Source organism: Ambystoma mexicanum, chromosome 14, assembly GCF_040938575.1.
Source record: "Ambystoma mexicanum isolate Mex_15411 chromosome 14, UKY_AmexF1_1, whole genome shotgun sequence".
Classification (NCBI taxonomy): domain Eukaryota; kingdom Metazoa; phylum Chordata; class Amphibia; order Caudata; family Ambystomatidae; genus Ambystoma; species Ambystoma mexicanum.
This window is the reverse complement of record NC_090940.1, coordinates 377,806,665-377,834,427: the sequence shown is the minus strand read 5'-3', so window position 1 is coordinate 377,834,427 and position 27,763 is coordinate 377,806,665. Positions and strand designations below refer to the sequence as shown.

The following is a 27,763-nucleotide window of genomic DNA, read 5'->3' as shown; positions in this document are numbered from 1 at the left end:
CCTGAAATCTCTCCACTGTCTCCCGGTGCCTGCAGGGATCAAGTTCAAGACCCTCTGCATCATGCTTAAGGCTTTCTGGGTCCGGGGACCACACTACATCCAACATTCTCTATCTCAGCATCTCCCTATATGAGCCCTCTGCTCATCCACCTCCAACTCTCCGAGGGTCAGATGTTTCTCCAGGCAGAGAGTGTAGGGTAGATCTCTGTCCTCGGCTGGGGTCTCCCTCTGGAACAGCCTCCCTGCCTCTCTCAAACTTGAGCAGGACAACCTAAGGTTCCAAAAGCAACTCAAGACCTTCCACTCCGCTTCCGCTTTCTCTCTCTCTCTCTCTTCCCTGCTGATGCTCCTGTCTGCTTCGCTAACTGGTTACCTTGCCACCCACTGAACCTCACGGACACCAGGCTCCTGTATGACCAGTAGCCCCTTGCACTGCCTCTGGGTCTTCTCCCCAGTTAGGGACTGTGTCTGCAACTCTAGAGTCCCCTGCCTCCCTGCACTTATTTGAGCCCCCTCCCTGGCAGCACTTACTGTGTTTTTTGCCACTGCACTCACGGCCCCCTCCCCCCGGGCAATTCTCCCCTTCCCTCCCCCTCGCACAATCTGATTGACACAAGGTCTAGTAAGATCGTTTTTTTTGGTCCTACTTCTTTCTACCCGTCGTTGTCACGCCTAAAAACACTTGGGTACAGGTGTGTTATAAATGACTTGTATCATGTCCTATCAATGTCGTCCTGCTTGTGTTCCAGAGCCTCGCATCTCTGTTCCTGGTTCATCAAACGGTGGAACCCCTCAGAGATCATATAGTCACTTTGTAAGTAAGTCAGAACAGGGCCCCATTCCTGTTTACATTTCTCCTGGTCTCCTTGGATTTTGTATGTTACCCAATCCAGGGCAACTAAGTTCGATACTTTTTGTAGCCAGTCCTGTATCGTGGGGACTGTCTGTTTCCATTTTTGTGTGATTACCAACCATGCCATGATCAACAATGTTGTTAGTCCTCTTTTCTGAGTTTTGGTGGGAGTTTTCGATCCCAGTTCCCACATTGCACACAACCAGATCTCATCCCCCATATGTTCCATTCCTTGGTGCATTTCTTGCATTTGTTCCTCAACCTACTCCCAGAATGGTTGTATTATAGAGCTTGTTTTCTATATGTGTCGCCAGTCTCCCACCAACTGACTGTAACGCTCACCTGATTCTCGCAGAGGCGCCGGTCTTGACTGGGCGACTACCGTATCTTCAAAGGTGATGTGTAGCACCCGATTGGCTCTTTGGGCTGGACCTCTGTGCACTGTATGCCTGACGTGTAGAGTAAGATGTCTGCAGATAAAAAATATGGGGTTAATGAACTGGGGTTTTTGGGGTGTCCCTATCTCTTTCCTCTTCTCCTCTCCTGTAGACCCCCAAAGGTTAACACTCTCACCTTAGGTAAGTGAATGCCGAGCTCTCCATCTGCCTCGGGGCAGGGTGCTGTAACCAGTTTCTTCACTGGATAGGTAGCGCAGGCCTCTTGACTTCAGAGGACTGCTGTCTGTCGTTTACTGCACGAACGGTAAGTTTCGAGTCATTCAAATGTCTTTAAAGTCTTTAGTAATGATGTCTCTTGTTTTGCAGGGTTCCGGCGATGGCGGATGACGGGCTGAAGTGAGTTGAAGATGGAGCCCGTGTGATGAATAGAAGCGCCTGGAAGCACGTAAGTAAGCGCTTGTTGCCTGCTTCACTATGCGCTCTAACTGTCTTTTTATTTTGCAGGTACGAGTTCGGAGCGGCTGCAGGGTGCCGGAATACCCACTGGATTAGATGTGGAAAGGAGTCATGGCACGTGAGTATTAAAGTTCCCCAATGTCTTTAAACGCACCTTGTTTTGTCTTTCAGATGCGGGATGCAGCGCCGAAGAGTAGGTAAGCCTTTGCCTTTCAGATGCCGGAATGCTAACCTGTTCTTTCTTGTCTTTATAGGTGTTGCTGAAGACTGGATTCAGGATGGTTAGCCTTTGCCTTTCAGATGCCGGAATGCTAACCTGTTCTTTCTTGTCTTTATAGGTGTTGCTGAAGACTGGATTCAGGATGGTAAGCCTTTTTCCTTAGGCCCAGGACCGGATGCAGAAGACACGATGAGCGTTCTGCTGCAGAGGTTGCAGAATAACGCAAAGCAAGATTCATCCACCGGGTGTGGTTTAAATAGCCTCCTGTAGTGCTTAGGTGTCTCCTTCCACAGCCACGCCTAAGTAAGAAAAGAGTTCCTGGTAAGAAAAGAGTTCCTGCCTTCCAGAAGAGTTCCAGTGTTCTGAATCTAGGGAGTGGCTCCATCCCCACCCAACAGGAAAAGTAGTTCCAAACAGAAGAGGATCAGAGGCTCAACTGGCAGGCAAGTAAGCAGCATGGTCTGCTGAAGGTAAGTCCACCCAAGCATTATGAGCCCGGCGCTTCCAGCGCTGGGACTGGGCATATTTATGAGCCTGGTGCCACTGGCGCCAGGACTGGGTCCAAAAGGTCCCAATTGGGACTGGTTGGCACTCGGAACCTGGGTTATGGATCTGCTTCCAAGGGAGTTGGGAAAACCCTGACCTTTTGGAAGCAGAGATCATGACACTGACACTCCCTCCAGCACTGATTTGATGACGGGGGAACATTGCATGTATCCTCTCTGTTGTATAATGCCATTGCAGAAGTATTTTAGTCCACATTTCCCTTAGTTGAATAGAGCGCGTTAGTTTGTGGATTGTGCCTCACAAATATCCCCATTGGTTTCTTGATATTGTTTCCCCCAATGTTTTCCCCATTTCCTCATATAGTTCCATTGTACCCACTCCTCTTGGTCATTCAGATGTTTATATATATTTGATACCAAGCTTATTGTTCCTGCATTTGTGGTTATATACTGTTCAAATGGCGTTAATTGTTTTGTGGATGCATCTTTAATAATTGAGGTGCTAAGCCAGTGTTTCAGTTGAGTATACCTATATCTATCCTCCCTTGTCAAGCCTGTTTCTTGAGTGCATTCCTCAAATGTTTTGATTGACTGTCCTTGATACATATCCCTTCATTTCTGACATCCTGCTCTTTCCAATTTCTTAAAGGCCTCTTTCCATTCCAGGTTGGAATTCCGGGTCTTCAAACATAGGGCAAAATGGGGATGGTTTTACCGATAGGACCCCCCCTTTCCGATGCCAAATCTCCACTCCTACCCCCATTATCTCGTTTATCCTGGTATTTGGATGTCTTTTCTTTTTGTCGATCCACAAAAGTCCCTGAAGGGGGTTCCCGAGACCGCCCTATCATGTCGTACCCAGATTTTGTTTTCAGATAACCCCCTAACCATTTTCTCTTGACCCTTAATTGTGTCGCCCCATTGTAGCTTAAGAATTGCGGGAACGCCAACTCCCCCTTTTCCCTCAGTGTCGTAATTGTGTTCATTGCTACCCTTGGTGGTTTTCTTTTCCATATATATGAGATGATATCCCTATTCAAGGATTGGAAGAAGGTTTTCGGGATTCTAATGGGTAATGCCTGAAAATAATACAATAGTCTGGGAAGTATCACCATCTGTATTATTGTCATTCGAAGAGATTGTGTCCTCCGACGGATTCCTCATCTTAGATATGTTCGGAGTGCGAGGACTGTATGTCCATGACAGCTAAGGCCCTGAAGGAGCGTAGGGGGAAGCTGGAGAAAGGTAAAACTTTTGAAGCTTCTTCTTCGTCGACGAAGTCGAGACATTCGTCTGCTCGTCACCATTCCCGCTCCAGGTCTCGGAGTGGGTCCCATCACTCCTCGAGATCGAAGCACTCGAAGAGGAGACGTCGAAGATCCCCTTCTCCGTCTTCCTCTTCCTCTGTTTCGCCTAAAAGAATCCCTTGCCCCACAAAACAAAGTTCCCGGGCTGAATGGGAGGAATTCTGCAAAAATATGATGAGCATCTTCGAGAAAGCGGCCTCGACCCCTCGAAGACTGCCGAAAGCGATGCTCTGGTCGAAAGACCCGAAGGTCAAAAACGCCGCGAGTCGCAGTACCCGGCGAAGGAAACCTCTCGAGCGCGTCTCGAACCCTCAAGTAGGGCTATGGCCTCCAAACCTTCCTCGAAGGTTCCGTCGACGAAGGTTCCGTCGACGCCGAGGTCGTTGTCTTCGAGGCCGTTGTCGAAGGGACCTTCGACACACGGGTCTGTCGACTCGACGCCAGCTTCGACACCGGCGTCGACGCCAAGAAAAGTCACGGTCACGACACACCCAGTGACTATCCCCAGGTCCTCGATGACGATGGCTTCGAGATTGTCGAGTAGAATCCCAATTCTGTCGAGGTCATCGAGGCCTTCGCCTTTGTTTTCGACGCCACGCTCGAAGCCTTCGACGTCGACGACATCGACGTTTTCGAGGCCGATTATGACAAGTTCGGCACCCTCTGCCTTGGAAATGGGATTTACACCCTTTATGAGTTCAGAACAATTGAGAACTATGTCCTCAATTATGGAAGAGGGTGAATTGTCTGAACAGGAAGACACATTTGAGTTGCAGGGACCTGTAACCCCAATTAGAGAGGACTTTTCCTCTGAAGAACGCAGGTTAAAGGATCTTCATGATTCCTTACATGAGGCAAGTGGGTTAGACACTTCCCCTGAGGTGGAGTTTGCTAGGCCAGACCCGGGGGAGCATGCTGAAACCCCCTATAGAGCCTTAATGGCCAGGATCACAGAGTTTATGGGGTGGTCTGCACCTTCACAATCTTTCCAACAAGATGACCTCACGGATATTCTTGACAAAGGCCCACAGGAGGATCCTGTGGTGCCTTTTCATAAAGCTCTTCAGAGGAAGATTATGACGAACTGGGAAACCCCAGATGTCGTCCCGGCAGTAAATAAAAAACTGTCTACAAAATATAGGGTATCCCCTACAGACCCGGAGTTTTTGTCAAAACACCCATCCCCAGAAAGTCTGGTGGTACAGGCAGCATCTTCTACCGATGTCAAGACGGCTTATCCTACCGTCCCACAGGACAGGGACGATAAAAAATATGATGCTATGGCAAAGAAAGTTTTTTCGGCATGTAGCATGGCGTTAAAATCTGTTAATGCTACTTGCACCCTTGCTAGATTCAGCCATACACTTTGGGAGTGTGCTTCTACAGCGGCTGACTGCATCCCGGAGGGAGAAGAAAGGGAGGCGTTCCTGAATATCATGCAGGACGGTAAAGACGCTATGTGCGAATCCCTCCAGACGAGCATTGATTCGGCTGACAGTATCAGCAGAGCAATAGCGGCAAGTACAACAACCAGGAGATTCGCTTGGTTGAGAAAGTCTGGTTTTGCCCCTGATGTGCAAGCCAGGCTCTTGAACATGCCATTCGATGGCTCTTCTTTGTTCGGAAAGAAGGTGGTTGTCAGTTTAGAGAAACTGCAAACTTCAAAAGCAGCAGCAAAATCCCTAGGCGCTGCAATCCGTCAGACACCTTTTCGTCCCACAGGAACCTCTGCGAGGGGCAAGTCCTTTCGCTTCTACTCCGCATTCGGAAGAGGTAGAGGACGTCCGGCTCAAAGGGGACAAAGAAGAACTACCCGAGGTGGACAGGGTAGATATTCAAAAGCCGCAGCAACAGCAGGTGCCTCTTTACCATCGGCATCCGCATCAGCCGCCCCAAAACCACTCTGAGGACTTCCCTCACAGGACACCTGTAGGAGGCAGGTTGACTCAACATCTGGCGGAATGGCAGGCTATCACGTCAGATGCTTGGGCATTGGAAACAGTTGCCCAAGGTTACTGCCTGCCTCTCCTACGCATACCTCAGAGTCATCCACCGGGGATCAACTCTCAGAAAGCTCCAGATCCGCTCCTCTTGCAGGAAATTTTCGACCTGCTAGAGAAAGGTGCCATAGAACCGGTACCTGTAGCGGAGAGGAACAAGGGCTGGTACTCCCCTTATTTTCTCATTCCAAAGAAAGACTGAGGACTGAGACCCATCATGGACTTGCGAGAATTTAACAAATTCCTCAGGAAAGACAAATTCAAGATGGTCACTCTTTCTCAGATCCTCCAGGCCCTTCAGATCCAGGACTGGTTGGTATCTCTGGACCTTCAGGATGCTTATTTCCATGTGCCTATCCATCTCAAACACAGGAAATACCTGAGGTTCGCAATTGGCAACTCTCACTATCAATTTTGAGTGCTGCCATTTGGGCTGACCTCCGCCCGAGGGTCTTCACCAAGTTAATGTCGGTAGTGGCGGCAAGTCTAAGGAGGGAAGGGATTCACTTCTACCCCTACCTGGACGATTGGTTGATCAGGGCTGTCTCTTCGGAACAAGCTCAGATCCAGCTAAATCACGTGTGCCACTCCCTTCACAAACTGGGCTTCTCCCTCAATTTAAAGAAGTCACAAATGATACCATCACAGAGACTCCAGTTCATAGGCGCGATCCTGGACACTTCCCTGGGAAAAGCCTCACCACCAGAGGTGAGGGCTCAAGATATTCTACAGATGGTTACCAAGTTCCAAGATGCCCAACGTCTCCCAGCCTTTGACTTTTTGAGGTTGCTAGGCCTCATGGCATCCTGCATTTTCCTAGTGCCAGAGGCTCGCCTGAGAATGAGATCCCTCCAGTGGGCACTGAGGACTCAGTGGTCACAATTCTCAGGGAGAATGACAGATCTTCTTCAGGTTCCCGACAGGGTGGCTCGAGACCTTCAGTGGTGGGCCTGTCAGGAGAACATTCTGAAAGGAGAACAGTTTTGGCAACCCTGGCCGGAGATAACAGTAGTCACGGATGCCTCACTCACGGGGTGGGGAGCCCACGCCAACGACTTGACCATCAGCGGTCGTTGGTCTCCATCGGAGTCCAGACTACATATCAACCTGTTAGAGCTGAGGGCCATCAGACTTGCGCTGAAGGCGTTCCTGCCAGCTGTACAAGGGAAAAACGTCCTGATAATGACGGACAACACGGTGGCCATGCATTACCTCAACAAAAGAGGAGGCGTAGGATCACTACCTCTGTGCAGAGAGGCGATGCAGCTCTGGTTTTGGGCAATCCAAGTAGGAATCTCTCTATCGGCAGTTCACCTAGCCGGAGAGAAGAACTTGACAGCGGACGCTCTGAGCAGGCAGAGCACAGTCTCCCACGAGTGGGAACTAGCTCAGGAAGTCCTTCAAGAGATCTTCGCCCTTTGGGGAACCCCTCAGGTGGATCTGTTCGCCACCAGCGTCAACAGGAAATGTGATCTGTTCTGCTCAAGGGAATTTCCCCCGAGAGGAGCTCTAGGAGACGCGTTCATAGTGGACTGGGAGTTTCCGCTTCTGTACGCGTTCCCACCGGTCCCTATCATTCCTCAAATGATCAGGAGGTTGAGAAGATTCCGGAGAACCATGATCCTAATTGCCCCGGATTGGGCCAGGAGAACGTGGTACCCGGACCTTCTAGACTTGTCCATCTGCCCTCCAATTCGACTTCCACTCAGAGAGAACCTACTCTCACAGAAGGGAGGTCAGGTTCTCCATCCAGACATCAAAACCCTCAACCTTCACGCTTGGCTTCTGAAAGGTTGAGGTACAAGGATTGGGACCTCCCTATTGATGTTATGGAGGTGTTGATTTCGGCAAGGAGGCCAGCAACAAAGTCTTTATACCGCTGCCGTTGGAACAGATTTTGCAACTGGTGTAGAGAACAGAATATCGACCCTTTTTCATGTGGTACACCAATGGTTTTGTCCTTCCTTCTATATTTGGCGAATTCAGGCCTTCAAGTTGGCACCATTAAGGGCTATCTCGCTGCGCTATCCATCTTTAAGCGCACTGCGGAAGAACCATCCTATTTCAAGTTACCCTTGATAATACAGTTTCTAAAGGGGTTAACCAATGTTTATCCCCCAAGACCATTCCAAGTTCCCCTATGGGATTTAAACTTAGTACTAACTTTCCTGATGGGCACACCTTTCGAACCACTCCATTCTTGTTCGTTAAGATTCCTTACCCTTAAAACTGTTTTATTAATAGCACTTACATCTGCTAGAAGGGTGAGCGAATTACAAGCTCTTTCTTGTAAACCCCCTCACACAATATTTCACAAAGACAGTTGTCCTGCAAGTGAAGCCTAATTTCCTCCCAAAGGTGGTTTCTGAATTCCATATCACTCGGAAGATTACCCTACCATCTTTCTATCCTCCTCCTCATCCGGGGAAAGAGGAAGAGAGGTTACACAGGCTAGACCCTAGAAGGGCTTTAAGTTTTTACATCAGTAGACTAGCCAGGATAAGACAGGCGGACCAGCTGTTTGTAGGTTACACAGGTCACAAGCTGGGGTTACCAATAACTAAGAAGACCATTTCCAGATGGATCATTCTAGCCATTCTGTAATGTTATAAACTGGCAGGGAAAGAGCCCCTTCAAAACCTTAGGGCTCATTCGACCAGAGGTATTGCAGCTTCATCGGCCCTCAAAAGAGGCGTGCCGGTTAAAGACATCTGTGCGGCCGCTACATGGTCGTCTGTCCATACCTTTACACGATTTTACAATCTGGATTCCTCCTCCAGTCAAGAGACTAGGTTTGGAAGGGCTGTACTGCATTCTATTCATCAATAGAAAACAGCGTGAAGTCAGTACTCCCTCCTCCAATAATAGAATACTGCTATGGGAGCCTATCTAAGATGAGGAATACGTCGGAGGACACAATCCCTTCGAAGAACAAGTTACTTCTTACCTTGTAACGTTCTTTCGACGGGATGTTCCTCCGACGTATTCCTCATCGACCCTCCCATCCATCCCCGCAGTTCTACTTCCCTTGTTGTTGCAGCTTACGCTCCTTCAGGGTGATTAGTCTAGTCCAGAAAGTATTATTATGGGCTACAAAACGGAACTGAGCAACGGACGCTGCGCGCAGCCTTTATAGGCAGGATGACGTCGACGTCGATACGGCGGCTGTCGAGGGGCATCGACTCGGAGGACGTCGACACGCAGCGCCCTCTAGAGAAAAAAAATTCCGAGGCCAGCAGAGCTGGAAGGAGATATCTAAGATGAGGAATACGTCGGAGGAACATCCTGTCGAAAGAACGTTACAAGGTAAGAAGTAACTTGTTCTTCTCCCCCACCACGTTATCATGGGCGGGCTCCATTTCATCAGGTCTGTTTTTACTTTTTTTAATAACTCTGGGTAGTTTGCTTCATACAATGTTCCATTCTTTTTGTGAGTGTTATGCCCAGGTATGCTTTGCCCTTCTCTGCTTGTTTCAACTGCATATATGATTCTAATCTATGCATTACTTCTGGGTCCTTGGATAGGTTTAACATTTCCGATTTGTGCCTATTGATTTTTAATCCTGCTATCGCCCCAGATTCCTCCAGTTCTCTCATTAATATTGGTAGTGTGCTGTCCGGGTTTGACAGGGCTACTAACATGTCATCCACAAAGGCACTTGTTTTGTGATTTTCTCCCGCCATTGTTATTCTTGTCAGCTAGTCTAGTTCACATATCTTTATTAATGAGTGTTCTAAATATATGGCATGAAGCAGCAGCGATAGTGGGCGCCCTTGTTTGGTTCCCCGTTTTAAGTCTACCGTGTCTGACACAATGCCATTTAGAGTTATGCAAATCGACGGTGTCACGTAATTAGCCTGTACTATGCCAAGGTACCTTGACCCAAATCCCATATGTTTCAGTGTATTGAATAACATCGACCATTTGACTCTGTCGAATGCCTTTTCTGCATCCAATGACCCTAAAATCGATGGCGGCTCCTGGGTTTTTCCAGTTTTTTTGGTTCCATGTCTTAAAATCGTGGCAAAAATGGCAGTGAATACAAAATATTGCGGCAAAAATGCTGTGGTTTTGCCACCAAAATCGTGTAAAGGATGCAGGGGACACCCCCACAACCCTCAGATCCATTATACCATTTAAGGGGAGCGGGGGACACCCCCACGTTCCCCGCTCCCCTTAAATAGTATAATGAGGTACACCTTTACCATTTTTTTTTCCTGCAATATTTTTGCCGTGATTTTATTACCTGATACTGTTTTTTTTCTATTCGGTGACAAATTCTACGAGCATTGTCGAATGTTTGTCTATCCGGAATAAATCCCAATTGATCATGGCCAATTAATTTCGGTAGGATATAATTCAATCTGTTAGCGCATATTTTCGTATATAATTTGACATCAAGGTTTATTAGGGCTATTGCTCCGTATGACCGTGGTGAAGTTGGGTTTTTCCCATGTTTTTGGAATACTACTATCTTGTCCTCGTTAATCGATGGGATTATGTTTCCTTTGGTTTTAAATGTATTGAATAATCTCGTGAGAATTGGGGTCAATATGTCACTATATTTTTTGTAGAAGATAGCCGGGTATCCATCCGGGCCCAGAGCTTTATTATTGGGGAGGTCTTTGATTGCTTTTCTGACCTTGTCTTCCCGTATGTCCTCATCTAATTCTGCTTGTTCTTCTTCTGTTATCCGCAGGATTGGGAGATCATTTAGGTATTCCTCTTGTCGTTTTTCCTGCTGGGTTATCATAGGCGTACAATTGCTTATAGCATTCCCTAAACATTTCCCCCATTTCCTAGTTTGTCGTTTTATCCTGTCCTAGGCTGCTCTTTAGCTTTATAATTGTCTGTGCCCCCTTTTGTTCTTTTAATTGTCTAGCTAAGTGTTTTGTTCTTGGTGTCTCCAATTGTCCCAGGACATGTCTCATAGCCTTCTTTAATTTATTATTTGGGGCTTTTACCATTTCCTCTTGTATGTCTTTTAACTTCTCTTACATATCTCTTTCCCACTGTCTTCTCTGCTTCTCTTTTCCTGCTTTAAATGGTATTAGGTGCCCCCTCATTACCGCCTAAAATGCATCCTATATTATTTCCTGGAGGGTTTCTTCAGAGGCATTTTCTCTAAAATATTATTAGAGTTTTACTCTTATTGTTTCACACATCTCTTGGTCGTGTAGAAGATCTATTGGGAATATGCAATCCCAGAGCCCCCCTTTCATATTCCTCCCAATCCATGCTCATCCACAGTGGGGTGTGGTCTGACGGAGAAATTGTTGCCACTTCTATGTCCATTATGTTACCCAATAGCCCTGACGAAGCCCAAATGTAATCAATCCTTGAGTTGGATGAGTTTATGTGGGAGTAATGCATAAATCCCTGTTCTTGTCCTCTGACTACCCGCCATACGTCATGGAGCGCCACTGTTGCCATCTTTCGTTTTAGCGGTTTAGATGGAGTTTGTGTTTTTTGTGCCTGCTTCCTGCTCCTGTCTTGGTCGGGGACCCACGCAATGTTAAAATCACCCATTAAAATAGTTTCTCCTTTCGCGAAGTCCTCCAGTTTTGACATGACTGCCCTCATGAACCCATCTTGCCCCGTATTTAGAGCATATATGGATGCAAGTGTTCTGTTTGGCCCCCAAGGACTGCGTTCAGTAATATGTATCTACCTTCTTTGTCTACTGCCGATTCCTTGACCTGTATGTGTTCTTCGTGGTCCTACTCGGTGCATTCTATCTACTTGAACCAGTTCCTCTCTGTTTGTTTCCAATATTTCCGCAAATAGTTGTTGGTATGTGCTTTTTAAGTCTTTATCTTCTACTGTTTCTGTGAGATTACTTATTCAAATGTTCGATCGCCTTTCCAAATCCTCATTTTGGATTTCTAAATTATACATCGGGCGGGTTAAGCGGAACAAAGTCTCATCATTTTTGTTGTGCTTTCCTCTATGCTTTGTACTGCTTTTTCCAATATGTCTGTCCTTTCTTCTAGCTTAGCCACGTCCACTTTGAGTTCTTGAAGTGATTGTCTCATTTTGTCTTTGAGGGATTCGAATTGTGTTTGAAATGATGTCATAAACCGAGTTTGGAATTCTTGGAACCACCCCTGCATGTCTCCTTTGCTAGTCATTGTACCTCCTTCTCTTGTCGATGTTATCGGCTGGTTTTGGGCTGGTTCTCCTCTTCTCGGGGTTGTTGTGTTTCCTTGGCCCCACAGTTGTTTGATGCTTGTCTCTTGTCTTGGATGGGGGCTTTGTTGGGAAGCCGACGACGCTTTCGCCCTAGTTTTGCACATGCGAGTGCTGTGCAGGCGTCTGCCCCCGAGTCACTCTGAGTTGGAGTGTATTCGTTGTTCTCGTGGGGAAGGAGTTTCCCAAGGTATCACATGCTTGTTTCTCCTTTCGCAAAGTTGTCAGGATCCAATCAGATGTACCTTTCCCCGTTGAATTGTTCAGCTACTCCCTTTTCTCCTTGACCCCCCCTCGGCTAGCTTTCTTTTTATTGTCGTTCCCTTTTTCCAAGTAAATCTGCCTGTAGAAGAAGGAGGTGGGTGGCGCGAGGATTGAGGCAAGTAAGTGTGGGGGGGAGATAGCACCCTCTCCACTTGTTTTGTTTTGTTTACATGTTCTTTCCTGGGGTTCCATTCCCCACCTTGTCTTGCCCGCGTTCCTCTGTGGTCTTACTGCTTTCCTGGGATATCCTCTTGTCCTTATTTATTTTTTACTTTGATGTCTTCCCTTTTTATGCTGTGCTCCTCCTCCTCCTCCTCTTCTTGACCCCCTCTTGCAGGTATTTCCTACTCCATGCCTCGAATTTTTCTCCCCTTCTAAATTCTCTCCACTGCGGTCCGAACTTTGGACCTCTTGTCCCTCTGCAGGATCTCCACTTCATTCCCGGCTGATTGAGTGAGGGGAATGCGTGTTTAGGCACACCAAGTTGCTTCTTTGTCTTCCTTTTTACACGGCCCGGCAGGGAACGACTCTCGCATACGTTGGATCCATGCTTCCATTTTTAAACTGTTTTAAACCAGTTCTTAATGCTCTTGATGGCTGCTCTCGTTGCAACCAGCCTTTCACAAAAAAATGAATACATCTAATTTTACTTGACTTCAACTTCTTACGAAGTTGAGCAAGCTCACAATTGAGCCAGAGCAACCCACAGTTTGCCACTGCCAACACGACCTGTGAGAGTGCACATTTCTGTAGGGCAAACACGGACACCTCTGACACGAAGCCCTGATGGCGCCCCACCCTTTGTCCTTCTGATTCTTGGGTGACGTAAATAACGTAAGTCATAGTACTGAAAAAAAATCATTCTTTATTCAGGTACACAAACTAACTGGCCAAAGACAATCCTCTTACCAGTTACGTTTAAAGAGAAAAGTTTCCAATACCAAAGCTCTTATCAAATTGAGTCCCACATCTTACACGCACCTAAGTAAGTACAATTTTCTGACAGTTAACATGTTCCAGTGCTTGTTTCAATGGGTGATTCCATGTATTATAGAGTTAAACATGTTTACAAAATGCAACAGTTTCTCATAGTTGTTTTATAAATTAAAGCCAAAGGAAGGGCTCATCCCTCCTGAAGATCTGTCAGTAACTTAATGACAGTGAAACACGTGTCGAAGGCATTTTTTCAGTTGACTAAAAATTCCGGATATGGATTAAAGTAATTTTAAACCGTCAAAAGGCTTCTTGTCTAATTGCAAACTGAAGAACCAAAAATTGGATCATTCAACTTACTAATTAATGAAAAATGAAGTTGGGCGCACAGTAAGGGTTTCTACTCTTCCTTGTTTTCTGACTCTTTCAACATTCTGATCAGCCTCAGAATAAGGAACCAACGTGCAGCCCCACATCCAGCAAATTACTCAAAAATGTTGACTTTCTAAATTAACTTTGAGCTTGCCACTAGTTGTCCAAAGGCTGACTTTCTCTTTCTCTACATTGCTACTTGGGTGACGTCTGTTGGCAAGTGCTCGGGTCGCCTGTTAGGGAGAATTCTCTGTTTAGGCTGAATTTCCTAACCTAGTGAGTCCCCCAGCAGCTTTGCTGGATTTTTGGGGTTCATTTTTTTCTCCTGCCAAGAGTGAAACTCTTTTACCCTCACTCTTGGGCATGATTTGAGTGTGTTTCTTTGAATCTAGATGTGTTTAATGGCCTATGAGGTCTTTTACTCCATAGGGCTTCATGTGTTTTTGTGATGTAACACAGCACCCTCAGTACAGTAACACAGCAGTGTCATAGTGACCCCCCAGTATAGACTCCATACCCTGGGACTGACTACTGTCTCCCAGGGCATGTAAAGTCACCATTGACTTTACTAGTCTTAAATTCTGAACAGAATCAGTACAAACGATCATATTGTGGACCTACTGGCTGGGGCAATTCAATTGCCCCGGGGTCTGTTAGTCGAGGGGGCGTGTCTCCGTCCCCCCTGATCGAGTTTTGGCTGGTGGCAGTGGATACTACTTTTTATATTCAACCGCAAATATTTTCCTAAGGGATTTCCCATTGTTTTAGGCTACTATCTTTATTTAATTATTTACGGTAGCCTCGAACATACCGCCGGTTTATTTAATTAATATTAATTCTCTGGTTGGTATTTTTTGCCAAAACTTAATTCTAAAATGGCGTTTGTTTTCTCTTCTGTGACTCCAACCCAAGTCGAGCTCTTTGTACCACTTTTTGGTGGGCTTCTCCACAGAAGCCCTCCAAAGTGGTGCCACTCTGTCTGGGTACCTGGGAGGGGTGGAGGGGGATTTAGGCACCCTGGACTGAGTTGCCTAGGCAACTCAAGTCGCACTCCGTCCTGATTGGCCCAAGTGGTGAGCTGGCCGGCTCACCACTTAGCATGTTTGAGTGACATCTAGGCTGAGTGAATGGGGGTTTTCTGCATAAAAGCAGGGCTTTGGGGACTGGAACTTCAGAAGTCGCCACACGACCTAAGAATCCGACGAGGGAGAAGCTGAGCCGACCTGCCACGACGCCACCACCGGTCGAGCCCTGCTGGACCGTCTCACCACTTTTCCCAACGACAGAGGAGATCTCCCGCCGGAGAGTCTTCTTCCTTTGACTGGTGGGGGATAACCAGTTTCACCGTCTTTTCACCTTCCCGAAGTACATCGTGGCCGCCTTGCCTGTGCCAAGCACCCCGGCAACGGGGATACCACGTTTTACCACAACCGCGAACAAAGGTACCACCTTTAACCGGAAAACTCCGCGGCTGGTTTCTTCCCTGGTAGTGCAACGACCTTCATCTTTCCTCCAAGTCGAGATCTTCTCTTCCCCTGGACGACAACGCGACTTGCACCCACTGCCAGGAACAACTGCCACCGCTGGAGGATCCTTCCCACTTAAGGTACTGTGTCCAGCCAGGCTTCCCTTGCTACCGACTGTACGGGGTAGATTTAGCCCCCGGCTTTCGAACCTAGGTTAGCCTGGGACACCCTGGCTAAACTTTCCTAAGCCTCTCTAAACTCTTTTTGAACTCTCTGCAAGACTTTCTAAGCCTAGTGTAACTGTGTGATCTTGGGCACATTTGTGCTCTGCTCTCTAAGAGTGGGCCCAGCCTTTGGACTTTGGCTCACAAGTGACTTTTGCTCTTCTGCCTTGCTAACAGTGTTCCTAGATCTTAGAGTGGTGTACCTTTCCATATTCTGTCTTTTTCCCTCCCTTTCTCACAAACTTATTGGAGTGCCATCTAGTTAAGAGCTCACCTCTGTATGAAAATAAGTGGTGGTTTACTGAGACTTATCTGATAAGGAAAAAGGAGTGTATATATTACAATAGTAACTGTGTTTAGAATATTCTACAACAAGAGTGCTGGAGTGTTTCAAACAGTGTGTTTTTAAATAAATAATTATATACTTTGATACCAAAGCTCTGGTCAGTGTTTGCTTGTATTGGTGTGTCTGAGTGCCTATTGTGTATACTTTGCATACTGCCTAACTCTTCTTGAGAGAAGTCTGACTGCTCAGCCACAGCTACCAGGTAAATCTGGGTGGTACAGACTGCTACCAAGTGGGTTTACTGCTAACACCTGTAGTCCTAAATCTTTTGCAGTGTTCCCTAATGGAACTGCACAGGTTTCTGCCTAACATTGCCCAGGTCACTGCATCAGTGAATGATAACATGTCATTTAAAATCTGTGACTTACCCACCACCCCATCCGCACACAGTTGTGGTTCACTGGGAAGGGCCAGTTTTAACAATGTTGTAATAGAGAAGTGACGTGATTTAGTTAAATTACATTTAAACATATACATAACACAAAACGTCAAAGTGCAATACAGAGGGATTGATCTATGAAGCATGCATTCATGGGCAAGCAGTGAGCTGGCCGGTTTTGTTAATGTATTCTTCTGCCCGAAAAGAAGCCCCATTGTCAGGGTCCTACTGGGAAAACTCAGTTTCCCTCCTATTCAGTCCAGCAATGCTTATAAAATGAGGACCCTAACATAGACAATGGACAGGCCAAGAAATGTGTCACAGGCCATTATCTCATGAAATGTAAAAGTGCATACATTATTATTGATTGTTCTTTTTATAACATGCTTAATACCAAAAAGTGGTTTCTAAGCGCAGGATTGGGATTTGAACATGTGTTGCGCTGTGTTGTCTTGCTTCCAAGACAAACACGTTGCCACTGAGCTGTCCTTTCTCCCCTCTCATGAAAAAAAAAGTGCAGAAAAATATCTGCTGACACCAGACCATGTTGGTCATAGTGAAAGTAACAGAAATGTTTCTAAAAGAAAAACAAAAAGGCATACAAAATAGCCCCGGCCGCACTTCACTGTAAGGTGATGTGTGCAGCTTAAAAACAACAAGGAATCTCCCAAAAGGATGCAGACTTCCCTTGGACTGGCAGCCTTAGCGACTGACACGCACACCCCAAAACAAGACGAGCTAAACAAGGAAGTAAAGCAAAAAGCACATTCTTTCCTTCAAAATTCAGGGCAGGAATCGGACCATATCAAATCATATTGGTGTTCCATTGATGTCGATGAAGGGAAATCTACAAAAAGAACATCTTTCCTAGCAAGGCTGTTAAAACCTGTTTCATGAATGAACTAAGCTATGCACAAACCTACTGAGTGGTATGTCTCGGTGTGCTACTTGAAACCTGCAGGTGTGGAAATAATGCAAAGGACAATGACAGAAAAAACAGCCTGTGTAAAATTCAGTAATCAAAGTGCTTGTGTGTGTATACTAATATAGCTCCAGATGGTATCCAGAATGCCAAATACATGAATAGGTAATACATCGGCCATTAACAGAACTTGTTCCTGTTACATATTTGTGTCCCTTAAATTGTCTCTTTTATTGTCTTTACTAGATGACCATCAGAAGCGTACTGTAAAGAAGTTGATTTTTGCAGCGAAGGTAAGATGCCTAAAATCAATACATCTGGTACTTGATTTAAAAAAAGAAATGTGGTGATCAAGTGTCGGGTCTGATCATTTTGATTGTGCTTACCAAAACATGCACAGGGATATTGCACTACTGAGTGATATATGATGCTAGAGGTGGGCAAATCGGTGACGGTTTCTGCAGCCTGACTTGACCCACGTACCTGACACAGCTTGGGCTCAAGCGTGTTTTGTGTAGGCACAGCCAGACACAAGCCAGTTTTATTTCTGTGGGGAGAGTACTAATTGGTCCAATTTAACACGGCCATCAAACTAAAAAGACCATTGTTGTTTTATACCTTTCATCATGTTGTTCATTTAGTATTTTATACATCCTTCTATTACATTTTGATGTTTGAAGCAATGATTGATCTATATCACACTTAAGTTGCAGAAGACAATTCAAATGTATGGGGTGGGTCTGAGTGCACATATACAGCCTTCCCACCTCTTCATGATTTTGTGTTAAACTTGCAGTGTGTGCAAGTTGTTTACATTTTTGTATGCTTGTTTCCAAAACCTATGACAGTTAGTCTGGTTGAGACCAATGTGTATGGAAAGATCATGTCATACTAGCTTACAAAGATAATATTGTCCTGTTAGAATGTGGCTTTAGAGCAGTTAACGTGGGTGTGTGGAGCAAGGCAGTTTCTATTTTTTTGTGGTAAATGTTCTTCATTATTATTGAAGTACTTGGCATCACATTTGTCATACAGGCATTTACTATCACGGTAAGGCAAATCATTGGATCAGAACGGTCGAGCAGATAGACAATACTTTTTAAGGAGTTTAACAATCGGCCCCAGAGTCTATTTGTGCAGAACCCAGAGTGCTGCTAATTCCTTCTGTGCATCTTGTGGTCACACCGTACCTGATATATATGCTTTGAAAGGTCCCCATATATATTTTGGTCGGGCTTCCACTGGTTGCATTGAGGCCCTGAGTTCTTCCTTTTCATTTAACCAGGTAACCACACTGGAGGCATGGCCGGCAGCCTTCTGTGCTCCTGTTTGATCCTTCAGTGATTAGCCCGTTAAACTTCTTTAAAGTTAATTCTGTGAAGCTCTACTTGATTTGGCGCATGCCGGAGCAGATATATCCCGACAGTGCTGTGTGGGAACCCCGTGGTCGCCCGGGACTGCATCCATGGAGCAGCATCGGAACACACCAAAATGGTGGCCACCATTTAAATGGGGGTGGAGAGTGGTGTGGATGAGAAACACTGCTCAACGCTGGCGAGACCTGGAGCTGGAGAGGCAGAGGAGCGGTGCATACTCTTTGGCACCAGTGACCGGGAGACCGGGGTACAGCAACGGGTGCTCCGCTGCAGCCCTGGTACACAGTGAGCACCTGTAGCACCGACCCAGAGGTGGTGGGAGGCTTCAGGGGAACGTCCCTGTGCTGGGAGGATACCTCTTGCTTGCAGAGGGCGGCTGCTGTCAGAGGCCAAGACTAGAGTGCAGCATGGTTAATACTTGCCGTGAGAGCCCTGGTGGCCCCACAGTAAAACACTGCAGATCACGTTTGTTGTTTTGGTGCAGCAGCAGTGCAGAAAACCTCTTCACAGGCTGGCCCACACTGGGCAGCCCTGGATGACCCTACAGTCGAGAAATGGAGTGGATGAGTCAGCGGGGAGTGACCGTTGGAGTGGACAGCATGACAATCCTGGGCAGGCAGTCTTGTGCGATTTCTCCGGCATGGGGTCTGGCATGGATTCACATGCTCATGAATATTCCCCGTCGTCAGGCTTGGAATCCTCGGTAAAGAAAAATCAGTATCAGTTTCGTTTCTGATCTCTTTCGTAGTAGTAACCAATCACTGATCTCTGCGTCATACTGACCACAGCCAATGACTGCCATCTCCCTAAACCCCGCCTCTGGCAGCCATCCTCAGATTTTTACTGCACGTTCAAGTGTTGGGATCCTCGTGCTATTGCTCTCGAGCTTTAGTGCGTTTGCATGCTTTTTCATAGGAAAATTCTTTCTTTTCGGTCAAAAGAGCCTCAAGCTCCACCATTTCTTTATCCGATCAACAGGGACCCGTGTCAGATTCTTCTACGCCCCTCAATGGTGAAGATTTCGTCGAGCCACGCTTTTGGAGAACTCCAGAGGTTTCTCAGGCCCATCTCGGACATGGCCCAGGAGAAGGGAAGCTCGACGGCCGGAAAGCTGTTCAGGGTCTGCCCTGGATGCCAGCTTCAGAATGTCTTAAAGGAGGACGAACACTCCCTTTGCCTCTACTGCCTGCATGAGGACAAGACGCACGTGGAGAAGGACTGTGCGTTTTGCGGCAACATGTCGGAGCGGACCATGAAGGACCGCCATCTGCGTCTCGCCAACTGGCTGAAAGGTAAGAGCCCGTCAGGTGAGAAAAAGAAGTCTGAGCGGTCTTCTGAGACCTTTGAGGGCGCCCCGGCGACGGGGGCCCAACAGAAGGCCAAGCACCGCGAGTCTGCTGGCACCGGGAGCGCCGAACGGTCGGGCTCTTCGGCTGCCAGGCAGGGCGCAACCTCCCCGGTGCCATCAACCACGAGCCAACGCTCTGGCTCTGGCTCGGGTAAGAGGAAGTCCGAGCACCCGGCGAAGCTTCTGGAGAGGCCCCGGTCGAGCTCGAAGGCCCCATTGGAGGGGGAGCGAGGCGGTGACCCTTCCCCCAAGGAGAACGCGGTGAACACACCTAAGGTGGTGAAAGCCTTTATCCACCCTGCCAAGGCCTCTATCGAGACAGTCGCGGCGGCCCTGGCTCAGCCTGTGGAGGCTACACCAGTGGAGGCGACCTCGGGGCCCACAGTCTCCCTGCCACCGCGGAGGGAGTCCTCTTTCAAGCCCATCGACAGGACCCCGTGAAACCTCCGACGGAGAAGAAAAAGGGGGGCAGGAGGCCATCGTGGATTCGGCCTCAACCTCTGAGAAGGAGCTGATCGAAGTCTTAAGCCACGGCACTGGCGTGGAAGACCAGCCCGTCGGGAGGGACCCCGACGAAGGAGACAACGAGAACGTCAAGGGTGCCGACGCGGTTCCTGACCGCCCGTCGGAATCCCCTCAACCAGTGCCGCAAGACAACTCGGCGCCCATTTTGTTGGCTACACAGTCCTTATGCTCGGAGATAAGGACGAGATTGCTGTTACCACCAACGGAGGAACCGCTTCCGACAGGGGACCCGGAGACAGGCCCTTCTGGGAGCCCTCCTCCTAAGAGAAGAAGGATTCATCCTCCACCTCCTTTTCAACCATCGCGCCCTGCTCAGCCCTCCTCCCCGTCCACAACCCGTGGGGATGATACGGGGACGGACACGGCCGCGACGGGTACAGACAACGAAGTTTACGACGAGGATCTTCCGTCGTCACCTCCTCCCCGGGCTTCCCCACCCGACGAGATTGGATAGTTTCATGCCATGATCGCCAGGCCATCCGAGCTTTTCCAGCTCTGCCCGGAAGAGAAGGAAGGTTTCCTTTATCAACGGCACGAGACCAAGAGGAAGACGGTCCTCGCTGTACCTCTACTGTACGATATCTGGGATGAGGGTCTCGCCCTCCTCAAGAACCCATCCACAACGCCTGCGAGAAGGGATCGGTACGAGAAGAAGTACCGGGTCCCGGACGCGGCCTCCTTGTGCCTTTGGGCACAGCCGACCCCGGACTCAGTCGTCTCCACAGCGGCCAGGAAGAAAGCGGGGGGGCGCCATCGGCCTCTACGTCAACCTCTGCCCCGGACGGCGAGGGAAAGAAATTGGACACGATGGGACGCAGAGTCATCTCATCGGCAGCGACGACGATTAAGGCTGCCAACGCCTTGGCTATCGTAGCCCGCTACGACAGGGAGTTGTGGTACAAGATCGCCCCCCTGCTGGACTTCCTACCAGACGACAAGAGGGCAGAGGCCCTAGAGATCTTGCAGGAAGGAGATGTGGCGTCGGACCACGCCATTACGATAGCGATGGACATCGCTGACACCGGGTTTCGCCAGTTGGGCAACGTCGTGTGCCTTAGACGGCGTGGATGGCTCAAGACAACAGACTTCCAGCAGGACGTGCAGACCAGAGTTTTGGACATGCCGTTCGACGGGAGTAACCTGTTTGGGAAAACAGTGGACGATTCCCTACAAGCCATCAAGATGGACACAGAGACGGCTCTGGCTCTTGGTGTTCTCCAGCAACGACGGCCGCCCTTTCGGAGCACCGGAGGCAAGCAGGGTGCCTCCAAAGGTTCCGGCGGCGGATATTCCACCTACCGTCAAGCGGCCCGTTCGTCGTCGCATGAAGCCTACAGGGAACGAGGCAAGTCGGGTGGACCCCGCCGTTGTCGCCAGGGAGGACAAGGCGGCAAAGCCTCGTCGAAGCAGGACTGAACCGGCCGTGGGGTCGGGCCCCCACCGAAGCATCCCGGTGGGAGGCCGGCTGGCGAACTTCGTCAGCGTGTGGGAGTCCATCTCCACCGACCGTTGGGTGCTGGACGCCCTGGCCCAGGGTCACGCGCTCAAGTTTATAAAGATGTGCCCGCGGGTCCCCCCCCACCCCCGTGGCCAGGAAGGAACATCACGTCCCTCAACTTTTCTTGGAGGTAAAGGCGATGCTCAAGAAAGGCGCCATCAAGCTCATCCCAAAGAGGCTTCGGGGCTCCGGAGTTTACTCAAGATACTTCCTCGTGAAGAAGAAGACAGGAGGATGGCGTCCCATCCTGGACCTACGACTGAACAAATTCATCAAGGCACAGAAGTTCCGGATGGTCACCCTCCAGCACGTCCTGGGTCAGCTGGAGGAGGGCGATTTCCTGTCGTCGTTGGATTTGGAGGATGCTTACTTCCATATCCCCATCCTAAAAGGACACCGAAAGTTTCTCAGATTCGTGTTCCACGGGCGTCACTACCAGTTCAGAGCCCTTCCCTTCGGATTGAGGATAGGCAGCCAGTGTTTTCATCAAGTGCCTCGCACCGGTGGCGGCGCGGCTGCGCCTGGAGGGGATCCACGTCTATCCCTACCTGGACGACTGGCTCATCCGAGCAACGACAAGGGAGCTCGCCACGGAGCACACGGCGAGGACCGTCCAACTACTCACGGACCTGGGATTCTCCATAAACTACGCCAAGTCCCACCTGGTGTCCGCGCAAGACGCACTGTTTCTGGGAGCGAAACTCAACACAGTGGCGCTTCTGGCCTCTCCGTCGGAGGAAAGGATGAGGGCCATCTTGGGCAAAGTGCAGCAGATGCTTGTTGCGGACGCGGCCAGGGTGAGGTCCATCAAATCCCTCCTCGGAATGATGTCTTCTTGCATTTATCTCATCTGCTTCGGATGCGCCCGTTACAGGAGTTCCTGGACGCTCGCTGGATCCAGACGACGGGCAGCTTCGAGGACAGGATCACACTCGACGAGAGTTTCCGACGAGCGATCCGGTGGTGGGGCACCCGCGCGCATCTGACGGCGGGCATGGACTTCCAGACCCCGGGCCACCAGAAGACAGTGACCACGGATGCCTCCCTGGAAGGGTGGGGAGCGCACACTGAAAATCTGCACGTGAGAGGCCTTTGGCTTCCGACGGAGAAGTCCCTCCATATCAACGTCCTGGAGCTCCGTGCAGTGTTTTGGGCCCTCAGGTCCTTTCTTCCATCCCTCAAGGGCATGGTGGTGAGGATCTTCACCGACAACACCACCACCATGTTTAATATCAGGAAGCACGGCGGTACCAGATCCCCAGCCCTGTCCAAGGAGGCGCAGGATCTGTGGCATTGGGCCGTCGCCCAAGGGATGTTTCTGGTGCCGTTTCATCTGGCAGGAATAAAAAACACCATCGGCGACTCGCTCAGCAGAGAGCTGCGCTGGTGCCACGAGTGGGAACTACGACAGGATCTAGTGGATCGCCTCTTCCGACGGTGGGGCACACCCCAGATCGATCTGTTCGCGACGGCGACAAACTCCAAGTGCCGGAGGTGCGCCAGCAGGTTTCCCCAGCGAAGGAGCATGGGCGATGCTTTCCCGCTCCCCTGGGAGGGCCTGTTTCTATACGCGTTCCCTCCATTGCCGTTGCTGATCCGGCTCATCAACCAGCTCAAGAGGTCACGGTTCAGGATGATCCTCGTCGCACCTGCGTGGCCGAGGCAGATATGGTTCCCGGACCTTCTGGACTTGTCAGTGTCCCCGTCAATCAAGCTGCCAGTGGACGCAGATCTTCTCTCCAGGGAAGGAGGCGCCATCCTCCATCACGACCCGAAGTCGCTGAACTTGCAGGCCTGGCTCGTGCAGCGTTAGAGTTTGGAGGTTACGACATACCGGCCGACTGCAGAGAGGTTCTTGCAAAGGCCATGGCGTCCTCAACTCTTAAATGCTACGGACACAAATGGAAGAGGTTCTCTGTCTGGTGCCACGCACAGAAGATTAACCCTCTACGGATTACGGCCCCTCAAGTACTGCCGTACCTACTGACGCTGGCCAAGGCTGGACTGGTGCACGCTTCCATCAAGATTCATCTTGCTGCGATCTCCCGATACACCAGAACCACGGGACGGACGTCTTTGTGGTCTCATCGTCTGGTGAAAGAATTCATGAAGGGACTGTTCAGATTGTTCCCGGCGTGGGAGCTCAACGTGGTGCTGACCAAGCTCATGGGACCTCCGTTGGAGCCTCTGCACTCAGCTCCGTTGAAGTTCTTGTCGTGGAAAACAGCGTTTCTTGTGGCCACCACCTCCACACGACGGGTGGGAGAGATCGAGGCCCTTTCCTGCAAGCCCCCGTACTTGACTTTTCACGACACGAGGGTAGTGCTCAGGACGCACCCCTCCTTCATGCCCAAGGTGCCGTCCGACTTCCACCTCAACGAACCCTTGGTGTTGCCTGTTTTCTTCCCGTCGCCTTTGTCGCCGGCTGAAAGGACTTTGCACTCGCTGGATGTGGTTAGAGCGCTGAAGTTCTACGTGGACCGCACGAAGTGTTTTCGGAAGACGTCACAACTTTTTGTGAACTTTGGACCTGTCAATCAGGGGAAGGCTGTCTCAAAGGCTTCCATTTCCAGATGGCTCTCCGGCTGTATCATGTACTGTCATCGGTTGGGAAACCGACCGCTGCCCGGCCGTCCGAGAGCCCATTCCACCAGAGCGATCGCAGCTACCACAGCGTTCCTATCTGGTGTGCCCCTGCTGGATATCTGCAGGGCTGCTACATGGAGGTTGACGCACACCTTCACGAAATTCTACTGCGTCGACCGGGATTCCAGGGAGGAGTCCAGGGTCGGCCAAGCAGTGCTGCGCAACCTGTTCGCTTAAGGTGAGCCTGGTGAGGAGGTAAGAGATGCTTAATGTTGAGTTGTTTTATTGCTTAATGTTGAGCCTGTTGCCACCTCCCGTGGTTGTGCATGTATGTACTGCTATGTATTATTTTATTCATGAGCATGTGAATCCATGCCAGACCCCATGCTGGAGAAGGAACACGTTACTTACCTGTAACTGTTGTTCTCCAGCATGGGTCTGGCATGGATTCACATGCGAACCCTCCCGCCTACCCCTCTGCGGCTCTTCACTTGGTCATACTGCCACTTTGCATGCTACCAAATCTGAGGATGGCTGCCAGAGGCGGGGCTTAGGGAGATGGCAGTCATTGGCTGTGGTCAGTATGACGCAGAGATCAGTGATTGGTTACTACTATGAAAGACAGATCAGAAACAAAACTGATACTGATTTTTCTTTACCGAGGATTCCCAGCCTGACGGGGAATATTCATGAGCATGTGAATCCATGCCAGACCCATGCTGGAGAACAACAGTTAGAGGTAAGTAACTTGTTCCATCCTAATGTGACGAAGTGCCTAGAAGATTAGCCATGTGTCACACATATTTCACATTAGATTTGTGGAGATTAGCCATGCATCGCACTTTAATAAAATCGTTAAGATTAGCAACTGAGAAAAACTTTGAGTACCCAATGTATTAAGCCCCCCACCACTGCTCCCCTCCTACACACATCCCTTGTACTATACACGCCCATGAGCATAGCCAAAGTACACACAAACACACACCCAACATAACTAACACTTGCATACAACAACAATCCCCGGCACTGGACCATACCTCTACAGACACAACAAGACAGTGTGCACAACCATAACCTTAAACACCATTCAATGTACACATAAAACTGTCACGACTCGCTCCCTTCGCTCCCGTTCCCGCCACTTGGGGGCATGTTTTGGGGTTTATTCCCTACTGGACATTTCCTCCGAACCTAATGCTACAGTGCTGTGATGAATTGGGAGCGCTTAAACCTTATTTTCCAAGTTACTTCCCTTCCGGATCCATTCCAGGTTTTTTGGCAGCCAGCATGCTACTTTACTCAAATGACTATGCTTCCCAGAATGCCTGGCTCACTGCTTCACCTCCTCCCTTGCAGGACAAGGTTGGGTGGAGGATAGGCAACACCTGTGGCTGAGGGTGCAGCAGGCGGCACACCTGAGGTGTGTGTTCGTTAAGCAGCTTTAAAAGCCTCAGTTTGCTTCAGTCCAGCGCTGGTCATCGTTGCAGTGTTCCTGTTGTGACTAGTCCCTTGTTCCTTGTTCCTAGCTTTTGTGCCTAGTTCCTAGTTCCTGTTTCTTGTTCCTCCGCCCTGGATTTCGGATTCATGTGCTAAATTGATTTCTGCTTTCTGGATTTCCCTTTCTGTCTTCCTCTGTCTGCAGGCAGCCTTTCTCTGTGCTTTACCCTTTGATGCAGCCCAATTTGCCTGTGTTTTCTGTTTCTTTGATGCTGCCCTTTGCTACTGAAAAACTTGATGCATTAGTCTTCCCTTTTTTAGATCTAGCTTCCTGCCTTTTCTCCTTGGATGGGTGGGAAAGGTTTCCTTTTGTGATATCATTTTCCCTGCTCCTGATCCTTACTTTCTATTGGGATCCATTCCATGTTTTCCATTTCACTTCTGCATTTATTTCCCATTTGATTATTTAGGTGTGGAGTGCTGTTGTAACTAGTCCCTGTGTGAATGCCTTTTGTTTTCCTCACTATTTCTTTAATCACAATTCCTACTTGCTCCTTGACTTAGATCTTAGGTATTTAGTTATCCTCCACCCATTGCTGTTATAGCCTTCTGGGTCCCTGTTTGATCAACTGGGTTTGTGGGTTTACTGACATTCAAGTGGTCTTTCCGGTTCTCGTGAGTACTGTTTCTAAGTTCCTTATTCAGTATCATCCAGAGTGTCAGCACGCAGATCCTGTCCTTGCTTGCCCTCTACGTGGGCTTAGCGCTGTCAGTATCTGTAATAGCATAGTGGGTAAGGAGTTTGCCGACTTTCCTTTCAGTCATAAGGAGGTTCTAAGTGCTTACCCCACATCCCTTTTCATATATTGGTATTTTTGTTTCACTATATCTGCACTCCTGGGTTTTAGTATATGAGTCGTGGTTCTTATGTGCACGTTGTTTGATACAAGGTTATTCACTGTGCGAATTTGTGCACATTTCCCTTGCCATATTCGCTGCCTTTGTACTCACCTGATTAATCCTGACAAAAACACATAAACACACACCCAACATAACAGACATATACCCAGGCATTGACCCTCCCCCTTATGGATAAAACATGCCGCTACACACACACACAACTTGTCTGCAACCCAACACACGAAGACACCAGTTTCTCTTGGTTTTGGATCTATCCTATCCCTCTACCATCACTAACCGACCCCGTCCTCTTTCTTGCAGATAAGTGAGTGCCTGGAGACTGTCCCTGGGTGGTAGCGGTGCGCGGTAGAAGTCATCCTAACAGAAGTGGGAAACTCTGAGGCAAATGGCCACTTCAACAAAGGACTGTGCCTTTTTTGTTGTATTTTTTTGGGAACTGACCCCATGGTGGAGAGAGCCTTGCAGCAGGTGATACGCTGTGATCACCAGCGGTGTGGCTGAAGGCCTAAGGAAGGGTGGCCGCTGGCGAAGTGCGTGGATGGTGGTCTGTGTTGCTCTTAGCCCATAATCTCTCAGAATTAATAGGAGGCGGGGGGGGGGCAGATTCAGTCTTCCTGTCAAATGTATTTTGCCTGCTAGGTTGGGAACCTGCCCCTTGTTATATTGTGGGTCGGTGGGGAGGAGACTGTCTGTTCAGTGTTGTTAGAGAGAGCTATGTGGGAGAGGCCCCCGGCGAAATTGGACCTTCCCACTGACAGACGGTTGGTGTGGCTCTGTTGCCACCCATGAAGCCCGGCGACTGCACGAGCAAGAAAAACACCTGCTGCGGCTGCTTCTAGTGCTCCCACAACAACTCTGTGTGAGATCACTAGTTACCTTACTGGCGAATGTAGGACATACTCGTGTCCTTGTGCCCCGCGTCTCGAAGCAGCACTGAACTCGTCTGAGTCCTTCTGACTCATTTGGCTGCTTCTTCCTGCCTCCAACTAGCCGTCCAGTGTCTCGGCTGTGCCCCACAAAACGGAGGTGGCTTCACTCTCCCAATCCCTGGTTTCTGCTGGCGCTTGAGCAGGGATAGTGGTTTCCTGCCGGTTTCAATAGTAGTTTAAAAGTTTGCACTTTTGTGGGTCTCTCTTCACTTCTTCCTCTCGCCTTCTTGCTGTCATGTAGTACACACAGGTCCTCGGTCTTCTTTCTGCTGCGATTATATTCCTTTCGCGTTATGCATGCGGCTCC

At 49.0% G+C, this 27,763-nt stretch overlaps 1 protein-coding gene across 2 annotated transcripts in view; it reads left to right on the top strand.

The window, feature by feature from the left end:
• MIA2 (MIA SH3 domain ER export factor 2) overlaps positions 1-27,763 on the top strand; it is a 2,742,135-nt gene that overhangs the window by 1,589,070 nt on the left and 1,125,302 nt on the right. For both annotated transcript variants that reach the window (XM_069637493.1, XM_069637494.1), the window contains one exon: positions 17,083-17,129. In XM_069637493.1, coding sequence (XP_069493594.1) covers positions 17,083-17,129 — 47 coding nt within the window. The remainder of the gene's footprint in view (positions 1-17,082; positions 17,130-27,763) is intronic.